The sequence below is a fragment of the Stegostoma tigrinum genome, chromosome 28 (assembly GCF_030684315.1).
Source record: "Stegostoma tigrinum isolate sSteTig4 chromosome 28, sSteTig4.hap1, whole genome shotgun sequence".
NCBI lineage: Eukaryota > Metazoa > Chordata > Chondrichthyes > Orectolobiformes > Stegostomatidae > Stegostoma > Stegostoma tigrinum.
The window spans coordinates 40,697,266-40,721,932 of record NC_081381.1 but is presented as its reverse complement, the minus strand read 5'-3'; the positions used below and the strand labels follow the sequence as shown (position 1 = coordinate 40,721,932).

Below are 24,667 nucleotides of genomic sequence, written 5' to 3'. Positions count from 1 at the left end.
GCTACAACATGTCATCGTGACTCTTGTACTGAATTCCCCAAATGATAAAGAGAAGCATGTCATGTGCCTTCTTTACTACCTTATTTACTTGCATGGTCACTTTCAGGTAGCTATGGACCTGAACACTAAGATTCCTCTGTATACCAATGCTGTTCAGTGTCCTGCCATCAAGTGTATACTTTTTTTTTCTGGATGGGATGCTCTGGGAGTCGGTGTGGACTTGTTGGGCCAAAGGGCCTGTTGCCACACTGTAAAGATTCTATGATTTGATCTCCCAAAAGTGCAGCCCCTCACAGTTGTCTGGACTAAATTCCATCAGCCATTTCTCCTATTATTTCTCTCACTGATCTCTATCCCATTGTATCCTATGATAACCACTATCTACAACTCCATCGATCTTTCTGTTGTCTGCAAACTTACTAACACAGCCATCAACATTTTCACCCAAGTCATTTATATATATCATTAACAGCAGAGGTCCCAGTACTGATCCCTGCTAAACACTAGTGGTCACAGACCTCCAGCCAGAAAAACACCCTTCCACCACCACCTTCCACAGGCGAGCTATTTCTGAATCCACACAGCTAATTTACCATGGATCCCATGAATTTTAATCTTCTGGATGAGCCTGTCATGGAACATAGGACATAGAACATAGAACACTACAGTGCAGTACAGGCCCTTTGGCCCTTGATGTTGTGCTGACCTGTGAAACCAAACTAAAGCCCATCTAACCTACATTAATCCATTATCATCCATATGTTTATCCAATGACCATCATGAGGGACCTTGTTGAATTCGTTTCTAAAATCCACATAGACAATATCCGTTGCTCTACTCTCATCCATCGACTTCAGCAACTCTTCGAAAAATTCAATCAAGTTAATAAGACATAACCTGTCCTACACAAAGCCAAGTTGACTGTCCCCAATCAGGCCATGCTTTTCCAAATGTGCGTAAATTCTATCCCTAAGAATTCCTTTCAATAGCTTCTCAACTAAATGCATCTCTGAAGCTCAACTTGCATTTCAAGCATCATCTCTCCCTATCCACTCAGCAAGGGCATTGGATAAAGTTTATTATCTCGCATTGATTTTCCAGACAAACATTTCAAAAGGTCTCTAAAGTTTAATTCTGTAGTTCAGGGAGGTTACTATGCAATTAAATTTCTGGGAACATTAATTTTGGTCCCTTTTTGGTATCTGTTCAAAATGATCCTTTTGCTATTTCATATTCAGGATCTGAAGCTTCAATTATCCTGAAGTTGTTGCTCTGGTTAAGCCTTTTCTATCCTTTTAAGTGCCTTCTGTTTCTCCATAATTCAAGGTCAAGGTAACCTATTTGAAGAGGATTCAAACATAGAACAATCAAGTCATGGAAGGAAATGATTCGGTCTATTGCGTCTGTATTGGCTAAGCGAAGCCCATCTATGTTATTCTACTTTTCAATTCTTAGCCTGTACCAATGTAGGTTAATGTATATCTTAATGTATATCTAAATAATTTCAAATGTCAGGCTATAAGTTCTGTTGTATAGGGTAACGTTTATAAGACAGCTAGTATTGCAATTACAGTTGCTACACCCAATCTGAGCCAAACCTAACCCAATCTGATGATGCCACATGCAGTCTTTGGGTAGAGAAAAGAAATTCTACACTGGCACAAAAGTCCTTGCTTATGCCCAACTGGGAACGTAAACTGGCCCTATTGCTCTTGTGCAACAAACCACCCTATTAATGAAAGGCACGTGCTTCTTCTGTTTCAACCGACCAATTGTCTATCATCAACCCCTGACAATTATATGGACCCCAGGCACAGTAAATGGAAGAAGTAAAGCTTCCGGTCTTACTTGACCATAGGGCTGTTCTCTCAACAAAGGCAAATGACTGGTGATGGTTCAATCTAAGGATCGCTACACCTCTTGTGAAGTTAGAGACAAAGAATCCCTACAGTGTGGAGACAGGCTATTTGGCTCATCAAGTCCTCACTGCCCATCTGAGGAGCATCCCAACCACACTCAACTCCCTACCTTATCCCTGTAACTCTGCATTTCCCACATCGAATCCTCCTAAGCAACATCCCTGGACATGATGGGGTAATTGAGCCCGGCCAATCCACCTAACCTGTGTATCGTTTGACTGTGGGAGGAAACTGTCAGCGGAAACCCACTCAGACAGTCAGCTGAGTCTGGAATTGAAACTAGGCCCCTGGCACTGTGAGACAATATGCTAACTACCAGGGGCCATGCCACCCAAGTTGTAGAGTTGAGAAGGAGAGTCCTTCAGAGAAACTTCAGCCAGCACAGGAATTGAACCCACACTGTTGGAAATACTCTGTTTTGCAAATCATCCATCCAGCCAACTGAGCTAACCAATCCTTTTCCCTAGATACAGTTTAGACAAAGGAAAACTGGTGGTAAGAACATCAAACAATCCTTAGCTTATGCCACAAGCTGGAAGAGGTCATAGATACCATGAGTGGAGCCAAAAGGAAGAAATATTTAGATATTACCAAATAAGCATGTAATAATCATGAAAGATATTAATTTACATATACACTGAAAAGTATAAATGGGTAAAAGTAGCCTGAGAGAGCAGTTCATTGATCAGAACATGTCCTGGAGCAGCAAGAAAAGAAGGCTAGACTAGACCTGATATTGTGCAATGAGATTGGATTAATTCATGATCTCATATCAAAAGCACTTGTAGGTAACTGGAACTGATTGAATTTTACATTAATTCTGCAAAGGAGTGGAGTCATAGAGTCATACAGCACAGAAATGGAACCTTTCGTCCAAACAAAATCCCACATAAAACTAGATCCAACTGCCTGCACTTGGCTCATTTCCCTCCAAATGTTTCCAATTCAAAAACGTATCCAAATGTTTTTTAAACATTGTAACTGTACTCCCAAACACCACTTCTCTGCAAATTCATTCCACGCATGAACCTCTGTGTTAAAAATGTTTCCCTTCATGTTTTTATTAAAGTCTTTTCCTTTCACCTTAAAAATATGCGCCCTAGTTTTGAAACCCCCATCTTAGTGAAAAGACACTGCCATTCACCTTATGTATACCCCTCGTGATTTTAACAAGCTCTATAAGATCACTAGTCAACCTCCTATGCTCCAATGGAAAAAGTCCCAGCCTATTCAGCCTCTTCTAATAACTCAAACCCTCCATTCCTAGCAACATCCTGACAAATCTCTTCTAAACCCTCTCCAGCTTAATAATATTCTTCCTATAACAGAGTGACCAGAACTGGACACAGTATTCCAGAAGAGGCCTGTATAACCTCAATATGACATCCCAACTTCTGTAGTCAATAGTCTGAGCAACAAAGGTAAGTGAGCTAAATGTCTTCTTAACCACCCTGCCTACCTGTGATGCAAATTTCAAAGAATTATGTGCCTGAAACCCTCGTTCTCTCTGTTCTACAATGCTACCCAGGGCCCTACCATTATTTGTATCAGTCCTGTCCTTGCTTGTTTTACCAAAGTGCAATACCTCACAATTAATCAAATTAACCTCCATCTGCCACTCCTCAGTCCATTGACCCAATTGATCAAGATCTCTTTGTAATCTTAGGTAACCTTCTTCACTGTCCACTGTAGAACTAATTTTGGTGTCATCAGCAAAGATTATTTCTTTTAAATTTTAAAAAAGTGAATTATGTGGGAATGAAAGCAAAGCTTGATGAAGTGAATGAGCAAATTAGATTAAAGGAAACATCAAACAAAACAGACTATCAGACATTTAAGGGGATGTTTCAGCAGACACAAAACAGATACACTCCAAAAAATGAAAAAAAAATCCAAGTGACAGATCCACCTTCTGTCGTTAACTGGAAATATTAAAGATGCTACTAAACTTGAAGAAAAAATATAACTGTGCAAAGAGAAGTGACAAGTCAAACTAGACAAAATATGAAAGATAGCAAAAGATTGACAAAATGATTAATAGGGAAGAAATATTAAAGTATGAGGGAAAGACAGCCAGAACTTTAAAAATAGATATTCGAGTTTCAATAAATATTTAAAGAAGATAAAAGCTAAGAAAGTGAGCACTGGTTGCATAGTAAGTGAGACTGGAGAATTAATGATGGAAAATAAGGAAATGACAAATGAATTGAACAGGTATTTTGTGTCAGTTTTCACTATTGAGGATACCAGTAATTTTTGGGAAAAATCAGTAAATAGTATGGGAAGGAGGACTCAAGGAAATCACAATCACCAATGAAGTGGAAGTAAGTAAATTGTTGGAGGCTTGAAAGTACACATGTTCTGATAATCGCATCATCCTAGGGTCTTAAAAGAAATGGTTAGTGAGTCAGTTGTTGCATTGCTTGTAACATCCCAAAACTCCATTGGCTAGTTCACAATTTCATGAGTTTGGAAGACAACAAATTTGAAAATGTTTTTCTTTATTTAACCTATTTTTTTTGATCAGCCTGTTCTGTGATGTTATTACATGCCAACGGAGCAGATGGGACTTGAATTCAGGCCTTTCAATCCAGTGGTAGAGACATTCCCACCATGCCACAGAGAGTCCCTTTTATTCAAAAAGGGGAGGAGGCAGAAGGCATGAAAACACAGGCCAGTTACCTTAACGAAAGCCAAAAGAACCATTGATGCTGTAACTCAGGAACAAAAGCAAATTTACAGGAAAAGCTCAACAGGTCTGGCAGCATCTGTTAAGGCAAAAAACAGAATTAACGTTTTGGGTCTGGTGACCCTTCCTCAAAGCTGGGTCTGAGTCCCCAGATCTGAGGGAGGGTCACCGAACTCGAAATGTTAACTCTGTTTTTTCCCTTCACAGATGCTGCCAGAGTTGCTGAACTTTTCCAGCAACTTTGTTTTTGTTCCAGTTATCTTAACATTTATTACAGGGAAAATGATAGAAGCTATTACTAGAGACTGCAGGGCACTTGGATAAGTTCAAGATAATTGGACTGAGGTAATGCGGTTTTATGAAAGGGAAATCATGTTTGACCAATAAATTGGAGTTCTTTGATGAATTAACACATGTTGTGGTTAAAGTGGAATCAGGAGATGCACAAAATGGAGGCTTCCAGGAAACATTTTATAAGGTGACATATTGAAGATTATTGCTGAAAATAAAAGCTCATGGTGAGGGGTTAGCATATTGGCATGGACAGAAGATTGGTTGGGTGAATAGGAAGCAGAGACAAGGCACAATTAGGTCTTTTTCGGGTTGGCAAAACAATGTGAGTTTTGTGCCATGGGGCTCAGTATAAGGACATCAACTCTTTACAATTTAGAAAAAACTGACTCAGATGTGGGGGTTGAAGGTATCATTGCTAAATTTGCTGATAGGTAGGAAAGCTAGTTCAAAGTGGGCTTTGAAAAGTGGTTTAAAAAGTACAATGAGAGGCTAAATACGTGGCAAAGATATGAAAAGTGGTGTATAATGTGGGAATATGTGAAATTGTCAATTTTGGCAAGAGAACAAGAAAGCAACATTATCTAAGTAGTGAGAAAATACAGAGTTATGAGAAGCAGAGAGATCTGGGTGTCTTTGTGCATGAACCACAAGAAATTAGTATTCAGATACAGCAGGTGATTAGAAAGGTCAAAATTTACCATGACGGGAATCCAACACAATGTAGACATATGTTTCAGTTACATGGGGCACTGATGAGACCCCGTCTGGACTACTGTACATATTATCAATCACCTTATTTAAGGAAGAAAGTAAATGTATTTGAGGAAGTTCAGAAAAGGTTTACCAGACTAATCATGGGCAATCTTATAAGGAAAACTTCGACAGATTGGCTTGTACCTGTGTGTGTGTGTGTGTGTGTGTGTGTGTGTGTGTGTGTGTGTGTGTGTGTGTGTGTGTGTGTGTGTGTGTGTGGCACATATATGCGACGTCACTTTTCTTTCAAGCCAGGGGAAAAGCACTTTACAGCTTGGAGTCATACCTAGTGCAAAGTAAGGCTACGTTTCTTGGAAGTCAGTTGTATCACCTCCAGGATGTCTCTGCAGGAGTTGTTCAGGGTTGTGGCCTAGGCCCAACTATCTTTGTCTGCTTCTTCAACAACCTCCCCCAACCTCAAACACCCCATCATCAGATCAGAAATGGGGATGTTTGCCGATTGTGCAATTGTGTTCAGCATCATTTGTCACTCCTTATACACTGAAGCAGCCCATGCCCATCTGTAGCAACACCTGGACAATATCCAGGCTTGGGCTGTCAAGTGGTATATGACATGAGAGCCATACAACACTAATCTTGTAATCTGGGGTTGGCCTGGTGGCTCACTGGTTAGCACTCCTCCCTCACAGCAGCAAAGAACTGAATACAATTCCATCCTCAGGCAGCTATCTGTGAGTTTGCACATTCTCCCTGTGTCTCCCCAGGTGTGCTAGATTCTTCCCACAGTCTAAAGATGTGCAGATTAGGTGGATTGGCCATGATAAATTGCCCCATAGTGTCCCAGGATGTGTTGGCTATATAGATTAGCCATGGAGAATGTAAAGTTACAGGGATAGGGTAGGGGTGTGGGTTTGGGTGGGATGGTATTCGGAGGGTCTGTATGTAATCAATGGGCCAAATGGCCTGCTTCCACACATGATTCTAGGCAAAGACTCTTTTCGACTGCAGAGAATCTAAAACGTGCTCCCTGACATTCAATGCTATTCTCCTCACTATCAACATCCTGGGAGTTAATTTTTGACCAGAAATTCAATTGGACTGGTCATAAAGGCTATAGTGCCAAAAGAAGTTAGCCATTGGGAATCTTGTATCCTTTAACTTGCATCCTGACTCCCAAAGCCTGTCTACCAACTACAAGGCCCAAGCCAGAAATGTGATGGAATACTTTCACTTTCGTATATGAGTGCAGCTTCAACAGCACCATTCAGGCCAAAGTCGCCTGCTTGATGAGCAGCACGTCCCACAAATATTCACTCCTTCCACCTCAGCTGCAGCAGTGCGTATCATCTCCGAGATTCTGATAAGAAATTCATCAAAGTTCCTTCAACAGCACCTTCCAAACCCATGACCACTTCTACCTAGAAGGGCGAGGGTGACAGATACCTGTGTGTGCCCCTCCAAGCCACTCACTTTCCTGACTTGGAAATATTTTGTCATTCCTTCAGTGCTGCTGGGTCAAAATCCTGGAACTTCTGCCCTGATGGCATTGTGGGTGCCCCCACTCCAAACGGGCTCTTACTTTTGAAGAAGGCAGCTCACCAGCACCTTCTCAAGGGCAGTTAGAGATGGGCAATAAATGCTGGCCTATTCAACAAAGCACATATTCCTCAAATGAACAAAGGCAAAATGACTCAGCACCAAGCATCACTGGAAAAGGCCTACTATGCAATCCATCAACATTTGCTTTCTGCTATCAAAACATTTTAGTTCCATGCTATATCCCATGGACTTTTTCTTTCCTACCAGTTGGCTATGTGGAACTTCTATCAAAAGATTTCCTCAAATCCATGCTGACTACATCAATAAATATAACATGGGAAAATCTACTTTGATTAAAAAAGTAAAATATTATTTACCTGTAGAGAAACTAGAGAATATTGCGGTTCACAGGGATCAATGTGTCCTCATATATGAATTACCAATAGTTAGTGTGCAGGCACAGCAAGTAATGAGTTGAAATGCTGACTTTATTGGAATATAAAAGTGGGAAAGTCTTGTTGGAACTTAGTGTTGAGAAACATCACCAATTGTACTGTTTACAGTTTTAGTCTCTTTAAATAATGGGGGCAGGGAAGTCTAGGGGGCAGATCAAGGAAGGTTCACTAGGTTGATCCCTGGGGATGAAAGGTTGTTCTTTAAGGAAAGTTTCAGCAGTTTAATCCTATCCTCATGGAGTTTAGAAAAATGAGAGGCAGTCTTATTGAAATATAAGATTCCAAGGGCGAATGTCGTAGGGTGGGGGCCACAGTATAGACACTGAAAGAATGTTTCTGATGCTATGGAATCTCAATTTTGGGGCATAGTTTCTAGAATAAAGAGTCAGCCATTTTCAACAGAGCTGAGGAGGAATCCCTTCTTAAGAACAGTCATGAGTTTTGTTTAATTCTCTACCCTAGAGGGCTATACATGCTCGGTCATTGAAAATAGTCAACGTTGATTTTTGAGCTGTAAAAATGTTCAGGATTATGGAGTGAAAGCTAAAATTAGACCCGCCAAGATCATATTCAATGAGAATGGCTTGAGGAGTAGCATGAATTATTCCTGCCTGTATTTTTTGTGCTCTTCTCAACTGTGTTTAGCTTCATTGAAAAATTCTAACCGCTTGTCCAACACTGAACGTAGTCTTGTTGCCGATCCTTGATGAAATTGTACCTTTCTAAATAACGTTCATGTCATTCCTCAGGAATTTTCCAATAATTTGCCAAGCAGTGAGATTAGAGTCACTGTTCTGCATGAAGTGGAAAATTCCAATAAAAAAGTAACATTTTGAATTGTAGTGGTCATAAAGGAGTTCCATTTTAGAGCAGACAAGATAAATCAGAAGGCATGCAATATCAGGTTGTAGTTCAACAGGTTTATTTAAAATCAGAAGCTTTCAGTGTATTGCTCCTTAGTCATCTGACAAAGGAGCAGTGTTCCAAAAGCTCATGGTTGTAAATAAACATGTTGGACTACAACCTGATGTCCTGTGACTTCTGACTTTATTCACCCCAGCCCAACACCAGCATCTCCACATCCAAGATAAATCAGGCCGGTATGTCTCCTTCGCCAGATTTTTGCATCTTTTCCTTATCTCACTTCTTCCTTTTTAAAATAACAGTGCAATGCTAGCTGTTCTCTAACCCAACTGCACAATGCCTATAACCAGAGAGGACATTAAGGTATATTTTCTAAGCAGCTAGGGATACATTGCATATGGAATCGGCAATTTATTTACTTTTAAATATGTTGAATCGCTGAAGATTTCCTCTCTATTTGTCCCATCCAATATTTCATATCCTTCCTCCTTAACTACAAGATCTGTATTGTACCCACTGCTGTGAAGATAGTCACAACATATTTACCAAGAACTGTACCTTTCTCTTCCCCATGAACTAACAGCTTCCCTTTTTGGTCATTAATAAATCACACATTTATTTTAATTGATCTCTAGCTGTCTATACATTTGTAAATCATCTCCGAGTCCTCCGCGCTCTTAATTGCCAATGTTTTTCTCTCTTTCTTTTCCTAATTTCCTTTTTAGTTTTGCCCCTGCACTTACAATTATATATTACATGTCACCCCTTGAACCAAATGAATCAACTTCATTTCTCCCTGTTGCTCTGCCTCTACACACTGCAGAGTTCACTTATGCCCAGGATCAAGGACTCACCTCATGGTCCTAGGTGGGGTGAACACAGAGATAAAGACACAAACAAGCTGCCAGACATGACCTTCCATCTGCACTGACATCTTTTTAAATCAATCCTAGTGCCAATTACCCATCTTGCCTAAGGCAGTCTCTCCATGAAACATGACACGTATTCTGCTTTAACTTTGTTCACAGATCAGCCAACTCCCCACCTTTTTGGGCAAAAAAAATACCTTTCCTCACAACTTTCAAAACATTTAAATATTGGTTCATTATCTTCAGTCCCTCCTCAGATTTTAACCCTCAAGAACTTAACATAGGAAATCCATTGGGTTCAAAATCCAAGTAGCTTCATGTACATTTTTAACAGTTAGTGTTTCAGAATCATAGTGATATCGGAAGCCTGTGGGGAAAATGCTTTGAATAAAACCATGATTGTCATCTCAAGGAGTGCAATACACTTTAGCAGATGCTCCTGCACTCCTGTCACTATTCATTCCTTACTGTAAGTACTTGGTCATTTCCGAAGGTGCTATTGGCAGCTTTTACTAAGGGGTACTAAGTGCCTTGTCTCATGCTGGCATTACTCGTTATGAGAAGGGAGCTTGGTGGTCATAGCTTTAATGAGCCTAGCACACCATTCAAGATATCACCAATTAGAAATGTCTCCTTCAGAGACTGCAAGGTGGCTGAAATGGTGGTGAATAAAAATGTTACTCTGGTGCAATAAGAGGTATGCGTTGTGTAGATGGCTCTGATCCTCCTTTTGATGGAGTTGTTCCATAACGTACATACCCATGGCTGGAAGGACCCATGACAGCAGGAGTCTAAAATCTTCTGCCCCGTAACTTTAATATTCCTAATCTACAGTGAGCATTGATTTGACCAAAAATGTAAGAAGAAATCAGACAAGGGTAGGAATGTCAGTCAGTTGGTAACTGAATGAATAATTTGAATGTCTCTCTTCCTTAGCAATCAATGGTGCCCCAAGGTATCAAACTATCATTGGCTTTTATAAGTGGTTGACTGACAGTTCTGAACTTCCAATATTATCCTTTTCAGTCTCAGTCTCCAATATTTCTAGATATTTTTAAGTTCTCAAAGAACGTACTTACCAATTTTTTAAAACCAATGTTGTGATCAATGCAGCAACAACCATGATGAGGGAGACTGTGATGGTGATGATCTGGTGAACAGCCAAACCTAAAGATTAAAAGAGAAAAATGTCTTGTTTATTTTCGGTGCGGTATCTATTTCAGATACAATCTTCTGAGGATCCAGGCAGTTTTATTGTTCAAGCAAAAGCCATTAATACCAATGGCAAAAATCCTTCAAATTAAAGACCTAGGGTCAGGCATGTAAATCTTTGAAGTTTACAGAATGGAAACTTGGGTAACACAGGGGCAAGAATGGTTGCTGAATGTTCTGGGGTTTAGATGTTTCAAAAGAAATAGGGAGGGAGGTAAAAGAGGTGGGGGAGTGGCTTTGCTAATCAGGGATAGTATCACAGCTGCAGAAAGGGAGGTCTACTGAGTCAGTATGGGTGGAAGTCAGAAACAGGAAAGTCCCTTTATTGGGAGTTGACTATAGACACCTCAGTAGCAACAGAGACACTGAGGAAGAGATTGGGAGGCAGATTTTGGAAAGGTGTAGAAATAATAGGGTGAATAAGAACTGCCGATGCTGGACTCAGAGATAACTCAGAGTAGAGCTGGAGAAACACAGAAGGCCAGGCAGCATCAGAGGAGCAGAAGAAGGCTCCCAATCTGAAACATCAGCTTTCCTGTACCTCTGTTGCTGCCTGGCCTGCTGTGTTCATCCAGCTCCATTCTGTGGTATCTCAAAGTAATAGGGTTGTTGTCAGGGGTGTCTTCAACTTGCCTTATATCGACTGGAACTTCCTAAGAGCAAATAGTTTGGATGGAGTAGATTTTATCAAGTATGTCCAGGAAGGATTTTTGACTCAATATGCAGATAGGGCGACTAGAGGTGAGGCCATATTGTGTTTGGTGCTTGGCAAAGGACCAGGCCAGGTATCAGATCTCTCTGTGGGAGAGCATTTTGTTGATAATGATCACAACACCTGACCTTTACCATAGTCATGGAGAGGGATAGGAGCAGACAGTATGGGAAAGTATTTAACTGAGGAAGGGGGAATTATAATGCTGTTGGCAGGAATGGCAGAGTATAAATTGGGAATGGATGTTCTCAGGGAAATACACAACAGAAATATGGAGGTTAGAGATAATGGGAACTGCAGATGGTGGAGAATCTAAGATAACAAAGTGTGAAGCTGGATGAACACAGCAGGCCAAGCAGCATCTCAGGAGCACTGCTTGGCTTGCTGTGTTCATCCAGCTTCACACTTAAAAATATGGAGGTTGTTTAGGGGAGCAGTTGCTACAAGTTCTGGATAGGTTTGTCCCACTGAGGCAAGGAAAGGATGGAGAGGTGAGGGAACCTTGGATGACAAGACGTGGAACATCTAGTCAAGAAGAAGGAGGAAGCTTACTTAAGGTTGAGGAAACAAGGATTAGATAGGGCTCTAGAAGGTAGCCAGGAAGGAACTGAAGAATAGACATAGGAGAGCTTGAAGTGGGTATGGAAAAGCCACGGCAGTTAGGATTAAGGAAAACCCCAAGGCATTCTATACTTATGTGAGAAATAAGAGGATTGCCGGAGTGAGAGCAGGGCTGATCTGGGATAATGGAGGTAACTTGTGCCTGGAGTCAGAGGAGGTAGGGGAGGTCGTGAATGAATAATTTGCTTCAGTATTCACCAGTGAGAAGAACTTTGTAGTTTATGAGGACAGAATGAAACAGGCTGATATACTCAAATAGGTTGATGATAGGAAGGAGAATGTCCAAGAAATTTTGAAAAACATGAGGATAGATAAATCCCCTAGGCCGATGTGATATACCTAAGGTTACTACGGGAAGCGTGGGAAGAGATAACTGCTCCTTAGGCAATGATCTTTGCATCCTCACTGTCCACTGGAGTATTACCAGATGATTGGAGGGTGGCAAATGTTATTCCCTTATTCAAGAAACGGAATAGGGATAACGCTGGGAATGGCAGGCCGGTCAGTCTTATTTCCGCAGTGGGCAAATTATTGGAGAGGATTCTGAGATATAGTGTTTATGATTATTTGGAAAAGCGCAGTTTGATTAGAAATAGTCAGCATGGCTTTGTGAGGGACAGGCCATGCCTTATAAGCCTTATTGAATTCTTTGAGGCTGTGACAAAACACATTGATGAAGGCAGAACAGTGGATGTGGTGTACATGGATTTCAGCAAGGCATTTGATAAGGTTCCCCGTGTAGGCTTATTCAGAAAGTAAGGAGGCATGGGATTCAGGGAAATTTGGCTGTCTGGATGCAAAACTGGCTGCCCAATAGAGGACAGAGTTGGCAGTAGATGAAAAGTATTCAGCCTGGAGCTCAGTGACTACTGGTATTCTGTCGGGATCCGTTCTGGGACATCTGGTCTTTGTGATCTTTATGAATGACTTCGATGAGGAAGTGGAAGGGTGCATTAGTAAGCTTACAGGAGACATAAAGATTTGTGGAGTTGTGGATAGTGAGGAGGGCTGTTGTAGGTTGCAATGGGGCATTGACAGGATACAGAGCTGAGCAAAGAAGTGGCAGATGGAATTCAAACCAGAAAAATGTGAAGTGATTCATTTTGGAAAGTTGAATTTGAGTGCAGAATACAGGGTTAATGGCAGGATTCTTGGCAGTGTAGAGGAACAGAGGGATCTTGTGGTCCATGTTCACAGATCCCTCAAAGTTGTCACCCAAGTTGATAGAGTTGTTAATAAGGCGTATGGTGTGTTGGCTTTCATTGGAAGGGGAATTGAGTTTAAAAGTCGTGAGGTTATATTGCAGCACTATAAAACCCTGGTTAGACCACCCTTGGAATATTGTGTTCAGTTCTGGCTGCCTCATTGTAGGGAGGATCTAGTAGCTTTAGAAAGGATGCAGAGGAGATTTTAGGGACTGGACTGTAGGGCATGTCTTATGAGGAAAGGTTGAGGGAGATAGGGCTTTTCTCATTGGAGCGAAGCAAGATGAGAAGTGACTTGATAGAGGTGTACAAGATGATGAGAGGCACAAATAGAGTGGATAGCCAGAGACTTTTTCCCAGGGAGGAAACGACTATTACAAGGGGGCATAATCTTAAGGTGATTGGAGGAATAGTATAGGGGAGATGTCAGAGGCAGGTTCTACACACAGAGAGTGGTGGGTGCGTGGAATGCGCTGCCAGCAATGGTAGTGGAGTCAGATACATTAGGGGCATTTAGCAACTCTTGGATAGGCACATAGATGATGGTAAAATGTAGGATATGCAGGGTAGTTAGATCTTAGAGTAGTATAATAGGTCGGCACAACATCGTAGGCTGAAGGACCTGCACTGTTCTATGTTCTATAACCCAGATGGGGTGATTAGGAAGGCATTTGTCTTCATTGCTCAGACTTTTGAGTATAAGAGTTGGGATGTCATATCCGGGGCATTGGTGAGGCCTCTTCTGGAGTGCTGTGTCCAGTTCTGGTCACCCTGATTTAGGAAAGATATTATTAAGCTGGAGCGCATTCAGAAGAGACTTGCCTGGATGTTGCCATAATGGAGAGTTTGAGTTATAAAGAGAGGTTGGATAGGCTGGGACTTTTTTTATTGACCTTATAGAGATTTATAAATTCATGAGGGGCATAGACAAGATGAACGGCAGGTGTCTTTTCCCTAGGGTGGAGGATTTCAAAACGAGGGGTCATATTTTCAAGGTGAAAGGAGAAGGCTTTAATAAAGACATGAAGGATAACTTTTGTTACATATACAAAGAGTAGTTCATGTGGGGAATGAAATTCCAGAGGAAGTGGTGGATGTGGGTACAGTCAGACCGTTTAAGACATTTGGATAAGTAAATGATAAGAAATGTTTGGAGGGATATGGGCCAAGTGCAGGTAGGTGGGGCCAGTTTTGTTTGGGATTATGGTCGGCATGGACTAATTGGAGCGAAGGTCTGTTTCCTTACTGCATGACTTTATAACTCTTAAAAATAAATATTTTCACTGGCTGGTGAATCAACAACAACAGGAGTATTCACTGGGTAAGGAAGAAGGAAAAGATTCCTAAGAGGGTGAGTGGTTCCTCTCACTCGCAGGGTTATCAGAATCTGCAGATTTAACAAAATGATTTTTAAGTTTTTCGATGTTACCAACAGCTAGCCAAAACTCTTCAAGGAGAAATGCAAAAAGGCTTTTCTGGGATTTTGAGATTGTTGAAGGTTTCACCTCCACAAAGAATAGGAAATTAGGATTGGTGCATTTCATACCAACGTTAAACTCGGGAAATGGGGTTGGAACGTGCTATCCCAGGACTAAAATTTGGGGAATAGAATTGGGTTAGATTTTTCCATTGTTAGAGTTAACATTAACACAATGCAGGATACTCTGCTTCTGCTCTTTAGCTTGTAAGTTTCTACTGCAATGTGTGGTGCTAATTTCAAAGAACCATTGTCAACTTTGGAATTTATAATTCATCCAAGTAAACTAAAACAAAGTCAAATAGTCAAAAAAAAAGAGCCAATAATAATGTAAGGCAGATTCAGGTCGAACCAAGATTGATAGACTACCTAGGTGTAACTACAAATGAAGAAAGTTAAAGAGATTTAAGCAAAGGTACTTAGATTGATAGACATAAATATATGTTTTTTGATACATGAAGAGCTACAGTGATATATGCAGAGATATGTACACAGATAGCTACATGAATGAATAAAGTGATAGGCAAATATTGATACATGCTGAGATAAATTAAGAAAGAAAAGTAGGATGACAGGTATGCAAAGAAATGAATGAATGGATGGTAGGTTAATCCAATCTAATTATATAAAAATCAACAATTAGGAACCACTGATAGAGGCTTACATTTGTTTAAGTCAGGCTGAACCAGCAACCCTTTAAAATAGCAGGCGAGACCTGAGCCCAGAATTTCTGCCCAGGCTATCATTTCCTGAAATTCTGGTTAGGACAAGATAAGGGTACAAGTAGTCAGCCCATACACAACAGTCTTGACCTCACAGTCTTCATTTCGGGGCATTTAAAGACATCATACATGTTGATGAAATAGGTTCATTTTAATAGTTGATGTTGTTGATGAATTGCTGTGTAAATTTACACAGTCGAAAGGCATAATTTCACTCCTCACTGAGGTAGCACTTTGTAAATCAACCCTCATTAGTCCCAGAAATAGTCACAAAAGTTAAAGGTTTTATCAAAGCATTTAAAGTTCTCCAGGTCACCTGTCAAACAGAGATTACAAGGTGTGGAGAGAGAGAGATAATGGGAACGGCAGATGCTGGAGAATCCAAGATAACAAAGTGTGAAGCTGGATGAACACAGCAGGCCAAGCAGCATCTCAGGAGCACAAAAGCCGACGCTTTCTCTGATGAGGGGTCTAGGCCCAAAGCGTCAGCTTTTGTGCTCCTAATATGCTGCTTGGCCTGCTGTGTTCATCCAGCTTCACACTTTGTTATCTTTACAAGGTGTGGAGCTGGATGAACACAGCAGGCCAAGCAGCATCTTAGGAGCACAAAGTCTGGAGTTTCAGGCCTAGACCCTTCATCAGAAAAAGCCTGAAACATCAGCTTTTGTGCTCCTAAGATGCTGCTTGGCCTGCTGTGTTCATCCAGCTCCACACTTTGTTATCTCGAATTATCCAGCATCTGCAGTTCCCATTATACCTGTCAAACAGAATTGGGTTAACAGAAAATACAGACCAAGTTTCTCTATTCAACAAGAACTATTTTATATAACCACTGATAAACAACTATGAAATGGTGATGTCATTCTTCTAGTTAAAACTCTACTACCCCTTCTAAGACATCCTTACATACACATATGGTGAGACACAGACGAAAAAAAAAGTGCTGTTACAGGTAGAGGGAAAAAAAGTACTGGGAAGCAATACATAATACCAGTCCTCAGGATTCAAGGAAATATTCCTTTTGTTTCCTAAGTCCTTCAGTTCACTGCTCATTTCCTTTACAGGAGCTACATAATAACTGGTTTATAAATTGTAAAGTCTCTGACGCATTGGTTAAAAATCACAGCTTGCAGCAACTGGGGAAGAAACAAAACTGGCTTTCTTCAGACTTCATGTACTTTAATAGAGAAACATACCAACTGGCCTTTCAGCAGGCTGAAGGCTTCTGTCAGTACCATACCATGTTGAGGCAGACAAAGCTAGCAGCGCTTAGGAGCAGCAGGCAGAACCTGATTCCAGGATTCCTGCCCACATTTCCGGCAAATTTGTTTGGTGCAGGATAGCCATGGACCAGTAGCACCCCTTAGCTTGCACTTTCCATGAAGGGGCCGTGATGCCCAGTGGTTGCTGAAAATTTCAAAATCCCTTGCAGTTTTGATGGAATGGACTCATTCCACTGGTAGATGTTGCTGAGAGGAATCATGAATAATAAGGAAGTCCTAGTTATGAATGGGCAGCCAGGAAATGGGTGACAACCATACAACATTCATGGAATACATTACCACCTTCATTTCTGAAAGAATAGTCAAACACTGTCATTCATCCTATCAACTTGAAAGAAACTGTTATCTACCTCAAACCCCTTATGCAAATAAACATACAGGTATTGAAAAATAATAGAGGAAAGATTAGGCTATTAGAAAGTAAAATAGATTTCAAGCAAATATAATTTTTACACACCCCTGCAACTGTGTAAACATCGTTTGCTGAGTTTAATGGATTACTGATTCTTAGAGCTCAGCCAGCCTTCATATAAAAGCAATATACTGCAGTGTTTTTTTTAAACAAAAGCAGATACTTATTTACAAGAATTAAGAGGTCTGAAGTGGATAAAAGCTTTCTGAAATGGATACTATGAATGGATGTGATTGATTGACATTCTAAGAGGTTTAATGTGGCTGGATTTTGTTCTAAGTGTATTTTAAAAGCAAATGTTTATGTCATCATTTCTAGGATTATTTCAGAGCAGGCAGACTTGCCAATGAATCTCTGGTTCTGGACAGGTTGGCTAATGGAAGATTGGGTCTGAAAAATACATGGGGGAATCTGGACGTGCACACAAGGAAATGAGCTGGGGGGAAAGGATGTGGGAGTTATGGGAAATAGATGCATGAGGGGGAGGTGATGGCCTAGTGGTATTATCACTGCACTCTTAATCCAGAGACCCAGATAATATTCTGGGGACCTGGGATTGAATCCTGCCTTGGCAGATAGTGGAATTTGAATATAATAAAATATCTGGAATTAAGAATCTAATGATGAGCATGAATCCATTGTCAATTGTTGGAAAGCCAGTCTGGTTCACTAATGTCCTTACCTGGTCTGGCCTACATGTGACTACAGACCCACAGCAATGTGGTTGACTCTGAATTGCCCTCTGGCAATTAGGGATGGGCAATAAATGCTCCCTGGTCAGTGACCCCTCATCCCATGAATTAATAAAGGGGGAAAAAATGGATGAGAATGGGCATGGGGCTGAGAGTGGTTGAGGTAAAGGCTCAAGGGCATGGCAGTAATGATTATAACTAGGCTGTTATCCTGGTAGGCAGAAATGGGCCCTGTTGCCTGGTGGTATCACTAGAGTTTGCCTCTATTGCTGCCTTTGGCTGTAGCAGGCTCCAACAACATTCCACCCCATCTTCCCATCATGTGAATAAGGTAGAAAGGAGTCACAAAGAGGTCTGCAGGATAGGTTACTTTGCCAAGCTATTACAGTAGTCACCTCAAGAAAATTCCAATGCCTTGTTTCAACAATGGAAGTGTAGAGCAGAAAACCAGGGAAGCTATGCCAAATCCTTATAAAATGCTGCCCAGCTGTTTGTTAATATATTTGGTCTAATTCTGGGGAGTACATTTGAGGAAGGATGTCAAAGTATGAAGGAAATTTACTAGAATAGTGGCAAAAGCTTGATGCCTCAATTATGTTTAACTTTCGAAATTTGTGGATAAATCAACTTTTGAGCAAGGTGATAGTCAATGCTGAGGAAGATGGTGATAAATTGTTAGAGGGCAATTATAAACACTTGGAGATATTATGCTAAATGTGTGCTGAATCTCAGTTGGACTTCACTGACAGTATTGTAGCTGTGTTTGCCATAAGATACAATGAGACGAGTGGATACAGAGAAGATTCACAAAGAATGATATCACAAATGTGTTGGTGACATGTCAGGAAAGGATTGACAATCTCAGGCTCTTCCATCTCAAAAATAGGCTGAGGAGTGACAGCAATGAAAATTATCACAGACTTTCCTGCAGTGAATACAGAATATTTACTCGAGTGGAAAAGAGCTTAACCAAAGGCATCAATACAAGTTAGTCAACGAGAAATTCATTTGAAAAATTAGGAAAATAAAGCACAACTTCTTCACCCTAAGATATTAAGAATGTGGAACTTTCTACCATGGGGAGTGGTTGAAGCAAACAATATAGATGCATTTAAGGAAAAACTTGGATATTATATAGAGGGCTAGAGAATTCTAGGTATCATGGCAGATTTTGAAAAGGCTCAATTGGAGCAGTGTACTTCTCCCAACTCCAATGTAATGCTAAAAATCTAAACCAATGCTAAGGAATGATACTCTCCCTCCCTCGCTTTGCCAGGGCGTGTTCTCTGAAACTGCAATCTTTTTCCACTGGGATGCTGGGAATGTTGAGCTATCATCTGCAGATCATTGGCTGCATGTAAATAAGGCCCAAAATGCAATAGCAAGAATGCATCTGACCTATCTTGTCCCGCACTATGATTAGGTCTCTGTATTGAGGAAGTGGTTTCAAAACTGGGGTCTATCTTACTGAAAGCCTCAGCTGTCCAAGTAATTCAAGATTGTGAAGTGTGTGTTGTAACATTCTGAGGATGTGATGAGGGATGACATAAGTGCAGGCTCATTCCTGCTGAGGGAATGATCTTATTATGAACAGGAACATGAATACTAGTTTAATGATAGAAAGATTAAAAGATGAAAGGAAGAAAGGGTAAAAATTGAATAAATGCCTCTTTTACTAACAGAACAGAAAAATACTAGCCATTACTGTTTAAAGTTTACTTAATGTTTTGCTTTCATTTTATGCACATTAGAACTTGCTACATTATCCATCCACCAAGTCAGCATTCCGGAGTATGTACGAAGGTCTAAGTCTTACTCCATACAAGAAGTTTCAAGGCCCAAGTTACTTCTCATGGTCGCTTCTTCTCTGATCAATTGTTGACTCTGTTAAGCCACTTTACACCTTTACCAAGTTTCTCTTCAAAGACAAAGTTACATCATGTGGAAAAACCTAACTGACCAATAAGAAAACAGATCTGTCTTGAGAGAGGAATGGTTCTCTGGCATTTGACCTTGGTCAGATTGGTAGCACATGCACTTACTGAAATGTGTAACTTTCTGATGAGGTTGCAGGATGGATTGCCATAGCATTAAAGAATAAATACATCCATAAACCATTGATGAAGGGTCCCTCTCATTCTTCCCTGTAACATTGTGTGTGATGATATAGGGAGTACAATTTTAATCCAAAATCTATTAATAGTGGTGACTCGAAAACCTGATGTGGAATAGAACATGACAGAATAGATCCTCCCTGACTTGGACCTCTTATCTATATTGTGTTAATATACAAATGAGAAGTAAGGGGAGGCCAATTTTCTAACCTGAATGTCATATTGCCGACTCCAAATAACCTCTCACCCACTACTCCCCAAGAACCAATCCAACACTGTCTCAAAAATGTCTACCACCTTTTAAAGGAGTATTCCTTCAAAAGATTTTTGACTTCTCAGAAAACAAAAACTCTCTTGGTCTCTATCTTAAATGGGCACCCTTTTATTTTTTAATAGTGACATCTAGATCTAGATTTTCCAATAAGAGGAAACATTCTTCTCACAACCATCCTGTCAAGACCACTCAGGAACTTTCAAGTTTCAAACAAGTCACTTCATACTCTAATGGATACGAGCCTCGCCTTTCACATTTTCCTCACGAGACAACTCATCCATTTCAGTTATTAATCTGGTAAATCTTCTCTGAATGCTTCCAATGTACTTATATCCTTCCTTAGGTAAAGGAGAATAATAATGAAAATAACACTCCAGATGCCCTGTATAATTGAAGCATAACCATACCCAATTCGCCTCACAATAAATGATAACATTGTGTTAGCTTTCCCTAGCTGGATATTAGCTTTTTGTGATTCACACATGAACACACCCAAAGTCCTATGCATCTCAGAACCCTGCAATCTGTCATGATTTAGATTGTGTATTTTTTTTTATGCTCCTTACCAAAATGGACACTCTCACACTTTCCACTTGCCAGGTCATTCTGCACATACTCGATTAACCTTGATGACCTCCTTCACCATCACCACCTGCTGGTGGAGCTACTATTAAAAGTCAATAAACCAAGGGCGCTTATCCCTCTCAGTTGGTCATAAAATACTGCGATACGATTCAAAGGGAAGCAAGAGTTCTCCAGTGTTCTGATCAATATTTAGCCCTTAACCAAATCAATATTTTATACAATGGAAGTGTGGTCATTATCACATTGCTGTTTGTGGAGCTTGCCATATGATTTTTGACTGCTCTGTTTTGTACAGTCCACAATTTCTGCTATATGTAATTGGTGATATACTTTTTTGTGATGTCCTGCAATTGTATAAGTGTGGGTCTTTCATTTGCATGTAACAATGCATGTGTACAAAAGTGTCCACAGATGGCCAGTAGCTACAAAACTATACTGCAGCATAAATTTTTTTCTGCTCGTAGTGCTGCTTCGCTGAAATGTCACCACTGTTTGTGGAGGCACGTTTGAAACTTCATATTTTAATTCCTGGAGCTTCATTCAAAGTACAGAACTATAAAAGTACACAAAATCAATTAGCAGGGTCAGTGTCCTGATTCCTGATACTTTTACTGCCAGTGGTGAAATTACACCAATAGGAAAATTTTCTCATTGAATTTGCTCATCTAGACTCATGGAGTCAGAGAGCCATACAGCGCACAAACAGACTGTTCCATATAAAATAAAAAGCAAACAGACCCTTGAAACCCCCACCCTAGGGAAAAGTCACCTGCCATTCACCTTATCTATAATCCTCTTTATTTTATAAACCTCTTTCAGGTCACCCTTCAACTTCCTACGCTCCAGTGAAAAAAGTCCCAGCCTATCCAGCCGCTCCTTGTAAATTAAAGCTTCCATTCCTGGTAACATCCTGGTAAATTTCTGTTGAACTCTCTCCTGTTTAATAATATCTGTTGTATAACAGCAAGACCAAAACTGGACACAGTACTCCAGAACAGGCCTCACCAACATCCTGTACAAGCTCCACATAATATTCCAACCCCTATACCCAAAGGTCTGAGCAATGAAGGCAAGCATTCTTAACTACCCTAACTATATCAATATCTGGATGAGTTTAGGCTGAGTGACTGCCAATGATTCCAAGGAAACTCATTAATAATTATTAATCCTCTTCTTTTACAGAAAATGGTATGTCTAAATCCCTGCAGGGCTAATTGGATGCTCTAGATGAGCAGTTGGGGTTGAGGTTTGGGAAGGTGGTATGTTATGGGGCAGAAAGACTCAGGCAGGAAAACTATTGGCCTTTCCAAGATCCCCCAAACCCACCCATTGTGCTGGTGTGAAGTATAACCCTTGCACCCTAAGGTTAATGAATGGCCTTCAGGCCATATTGTGTGGACAGCCAGCCAGATTTACCTGAGGCTGGCTAGAGGTTGAGTGAAGGTGAGGTGGGCAGGGAGGTGGCTTCACCTTTTCAGGCATCTTGTGTCTAATGGATGGACCCATTGGAAGCAAGTGTGGAATCTATGGCATTGCTCCCCCTTCCCTTTACATCAACTGTCCTCGTGACAGAAGCATGCCTGACGACTCACGTATCTACATTTCTGGGCTCCAGAAGTGAGTATCATCCTTGAGCCCACTGCAGTGGCCTGTGGTCCTGGCTGTGCTGCTGGCACCTAAGAGTGGCCGATCTTTGATTGACTGGCCACTCCTGGGGATGGGAAACTCCCCTGCTGTAGGACCTAGGAACCCTGGCAGCAAGCTGTAGACTGTCTGACTGGGATTCATCCTGTCGGTGTTTCTGGAATTTCACATTTCTCCAGTTGGCACTGCAGCCATTAAATTCCATGTGTGCTGGTGCTGTATGAATCATAAGGCTTTCACCATCTAGTTGACTGAAGAAGCCTCCTTAGTACTTCTTGGAAATATCAAATAAAAACATTATATGTAAAGAATCTGTTAACTCTCATTTCTGACACTGCCAGACTTGCTGAGTTTTTCCAGCCATTTCTCTTCCTGTTTCTAATGTCCAGAATCCACAGTTCTTTTGTTTTTCTTGGTTCTATGTAAAGTGGTTCTCATCATTAAAAATGGACAGAGGAAGCAGAACGATAGGAAGACAATGAGTAAAAACAAAGTAAAATGACAAGTAATAGAACTTTTAAGAAAAGTTGGAGTTAGTTATCATTCAAAAAAAGAACCAAACCAGGAGATAAGGAAAATATGAAAGTCCTAAAGCTCCTTTCCCAGCTGAGAAAACAGGGTAGACCGTATGAATGAGTGAGCTGTATCATGTGCGTGACCATGGCAACAACTGGTGAAAGGTGACCAAATGATCCAAAAGTTTCCTGGAATTGTCTGGCAGCTTAATGACAAAACTAATTTTCTACCAACCCAGCGAACTTTAGCAAAATTACTTCATCTCGTAGCAACGAGAATGGGTGCAATTTTTCATGGGTCTTCACAATTGAGAAGGCTCCAAATGGATAATAGATGAGTGGAAAATGCAGCCTCAGAACATATGTATTGAAAGCTTGGTGCAGTAATTAAGAAGATTTAGGAATGAAGGCAAACAATGCATTCTCAAAGGAGATGTTCCAAACTGCAGCTACATGTCATATGCAGGGCATTAGAAAAGACCAAATGGTCACAGATCATTTACCATCATATTTATGCTGTGATTCTGGTCTTCATCGTTTTGCATATGCTCTAAGATAGGAGGCTATTTAAGGCCAGAGGCCACCTTTAACACGTAAATATGTGTTTTTTGAGATACATGGAACTCAAGGCCCATCTGTAATTGAACACTGCAGCGTAACCAATGATACTCAAAGAGACCTTGGAAAGCAACTCAAAAACATTGAGTAGATCTTTTTGGAGTGTAAAAAATAGGGAGGTCTTGCTAAAACCATACAAGGCACAAGTTGACCACCTGAACAGTTTTGGTCTGTATCCCTAAGAAATAAAATACTGGCAACAGAGCCAGTTCTGAGAGGGTTCATTTTGTTGATCCCGGGTTGAGTGAGGAGAGGTTGAGGAGAGTGGGTTTGTACTCATTGAAGTTTAGAAGAATGAGAGGAGACCTTATTAAAACATATAAGATTCTTATGAGGATTGACAGGGTAGATGCAGAGAGGTTGTAGCAGAGTCCATGGCATCATCTCAGTGTAAAGGGTCACCATATATGACAATGATTAATTTATTCTCTCGGGGATAATGAATCTGTAGATTTCTTTACCACAGAAGGGTGTAGAGGCTGAGTCATTATGTATATTAAGGATGTATATTATTGAGATGGACAGATTTTTAGTCTGGAAGGGAATCAAGGGTTATGGAGAAAAGGCAGGAAAACAGAGTTGAGGATTATCAAATCAGTCATGATCTCACTGAAGGTTGAAGCAGAAAGGTCAGCTTTGTCCCAATGTCCTATTATCTTAGGTTTTGTTTTCGTTTTGTGGGACTAAGAGACAAAGAAATGATGCTTCTTCTTTCACATAAGCTATCGTTATAGGGCCAGCTGCCACATTGCAACCCTTCCCCTCCTCTCGGTCTAAAGTGTCAGGCAATTCTAGATTGAAAACAGTTGACTTTCTTATCTCACAAAGGTTACATTGGAGGTTCAGTTTGACATTTGCACCAGATTGAGGGAAATAAGGTTCAAGTCTCACATTGGCAGCTATAATGCCTAGCAACAAATTTTGCAAAACCAGCATATTGTCTTGTGTCAATCAGGCCTTTCAATAACTCCCATGGATTTTCCCACATAAATATTTTTAGGAACAAGTGCAAAATGATACTATGTGGTGTACATGAAATTGTAACCCTCATCCTACTTTTAACAGTTAACTGGCTAGATTTTTGTTCTTTATTTATGATCAGCAATCTGAAATCTTAACTTGAACAGTTGGATGTGATCACAACTCACGCTCACACAGCATTATACTTGCCAGGTCTTGATGTCAGCAATAGGAAAGATGCTTGAGGGAATCATTTGTGATGCACTGTATGGTTGACA

General features: G+C 40.6%; 1 protein-coding gene across 4 annotated transcripts in view; it reads right to left on the bottom strand.

The window, feature by feature from the left end:
• Positions 1-24,667, bottom strand: part of ajap1 (adherens junctions associated protein 1) — a 318,303-nt gene that overhangs the window by 109,580 nt on the left and 184,056 nt on the right. For all 4 annotated transcript variants that reach the window (XR_009442731.1, XR_009442732.1, XM_059638015.1 and 1 more), the window contains exon 3: positions 10,423-10,510. Coding sequence is in view for 2 of the 4 variants with exons in the window: in XM_059638015.1 (XP_059493998.1) it covers positions 10,423-10,510 (88 nt within the window). In the remaining 2 variants the exon portion in view is untranslated. The remainder of the gene's footprint in view (positions 1-10,422; positions 10,511-24,667) is intronic.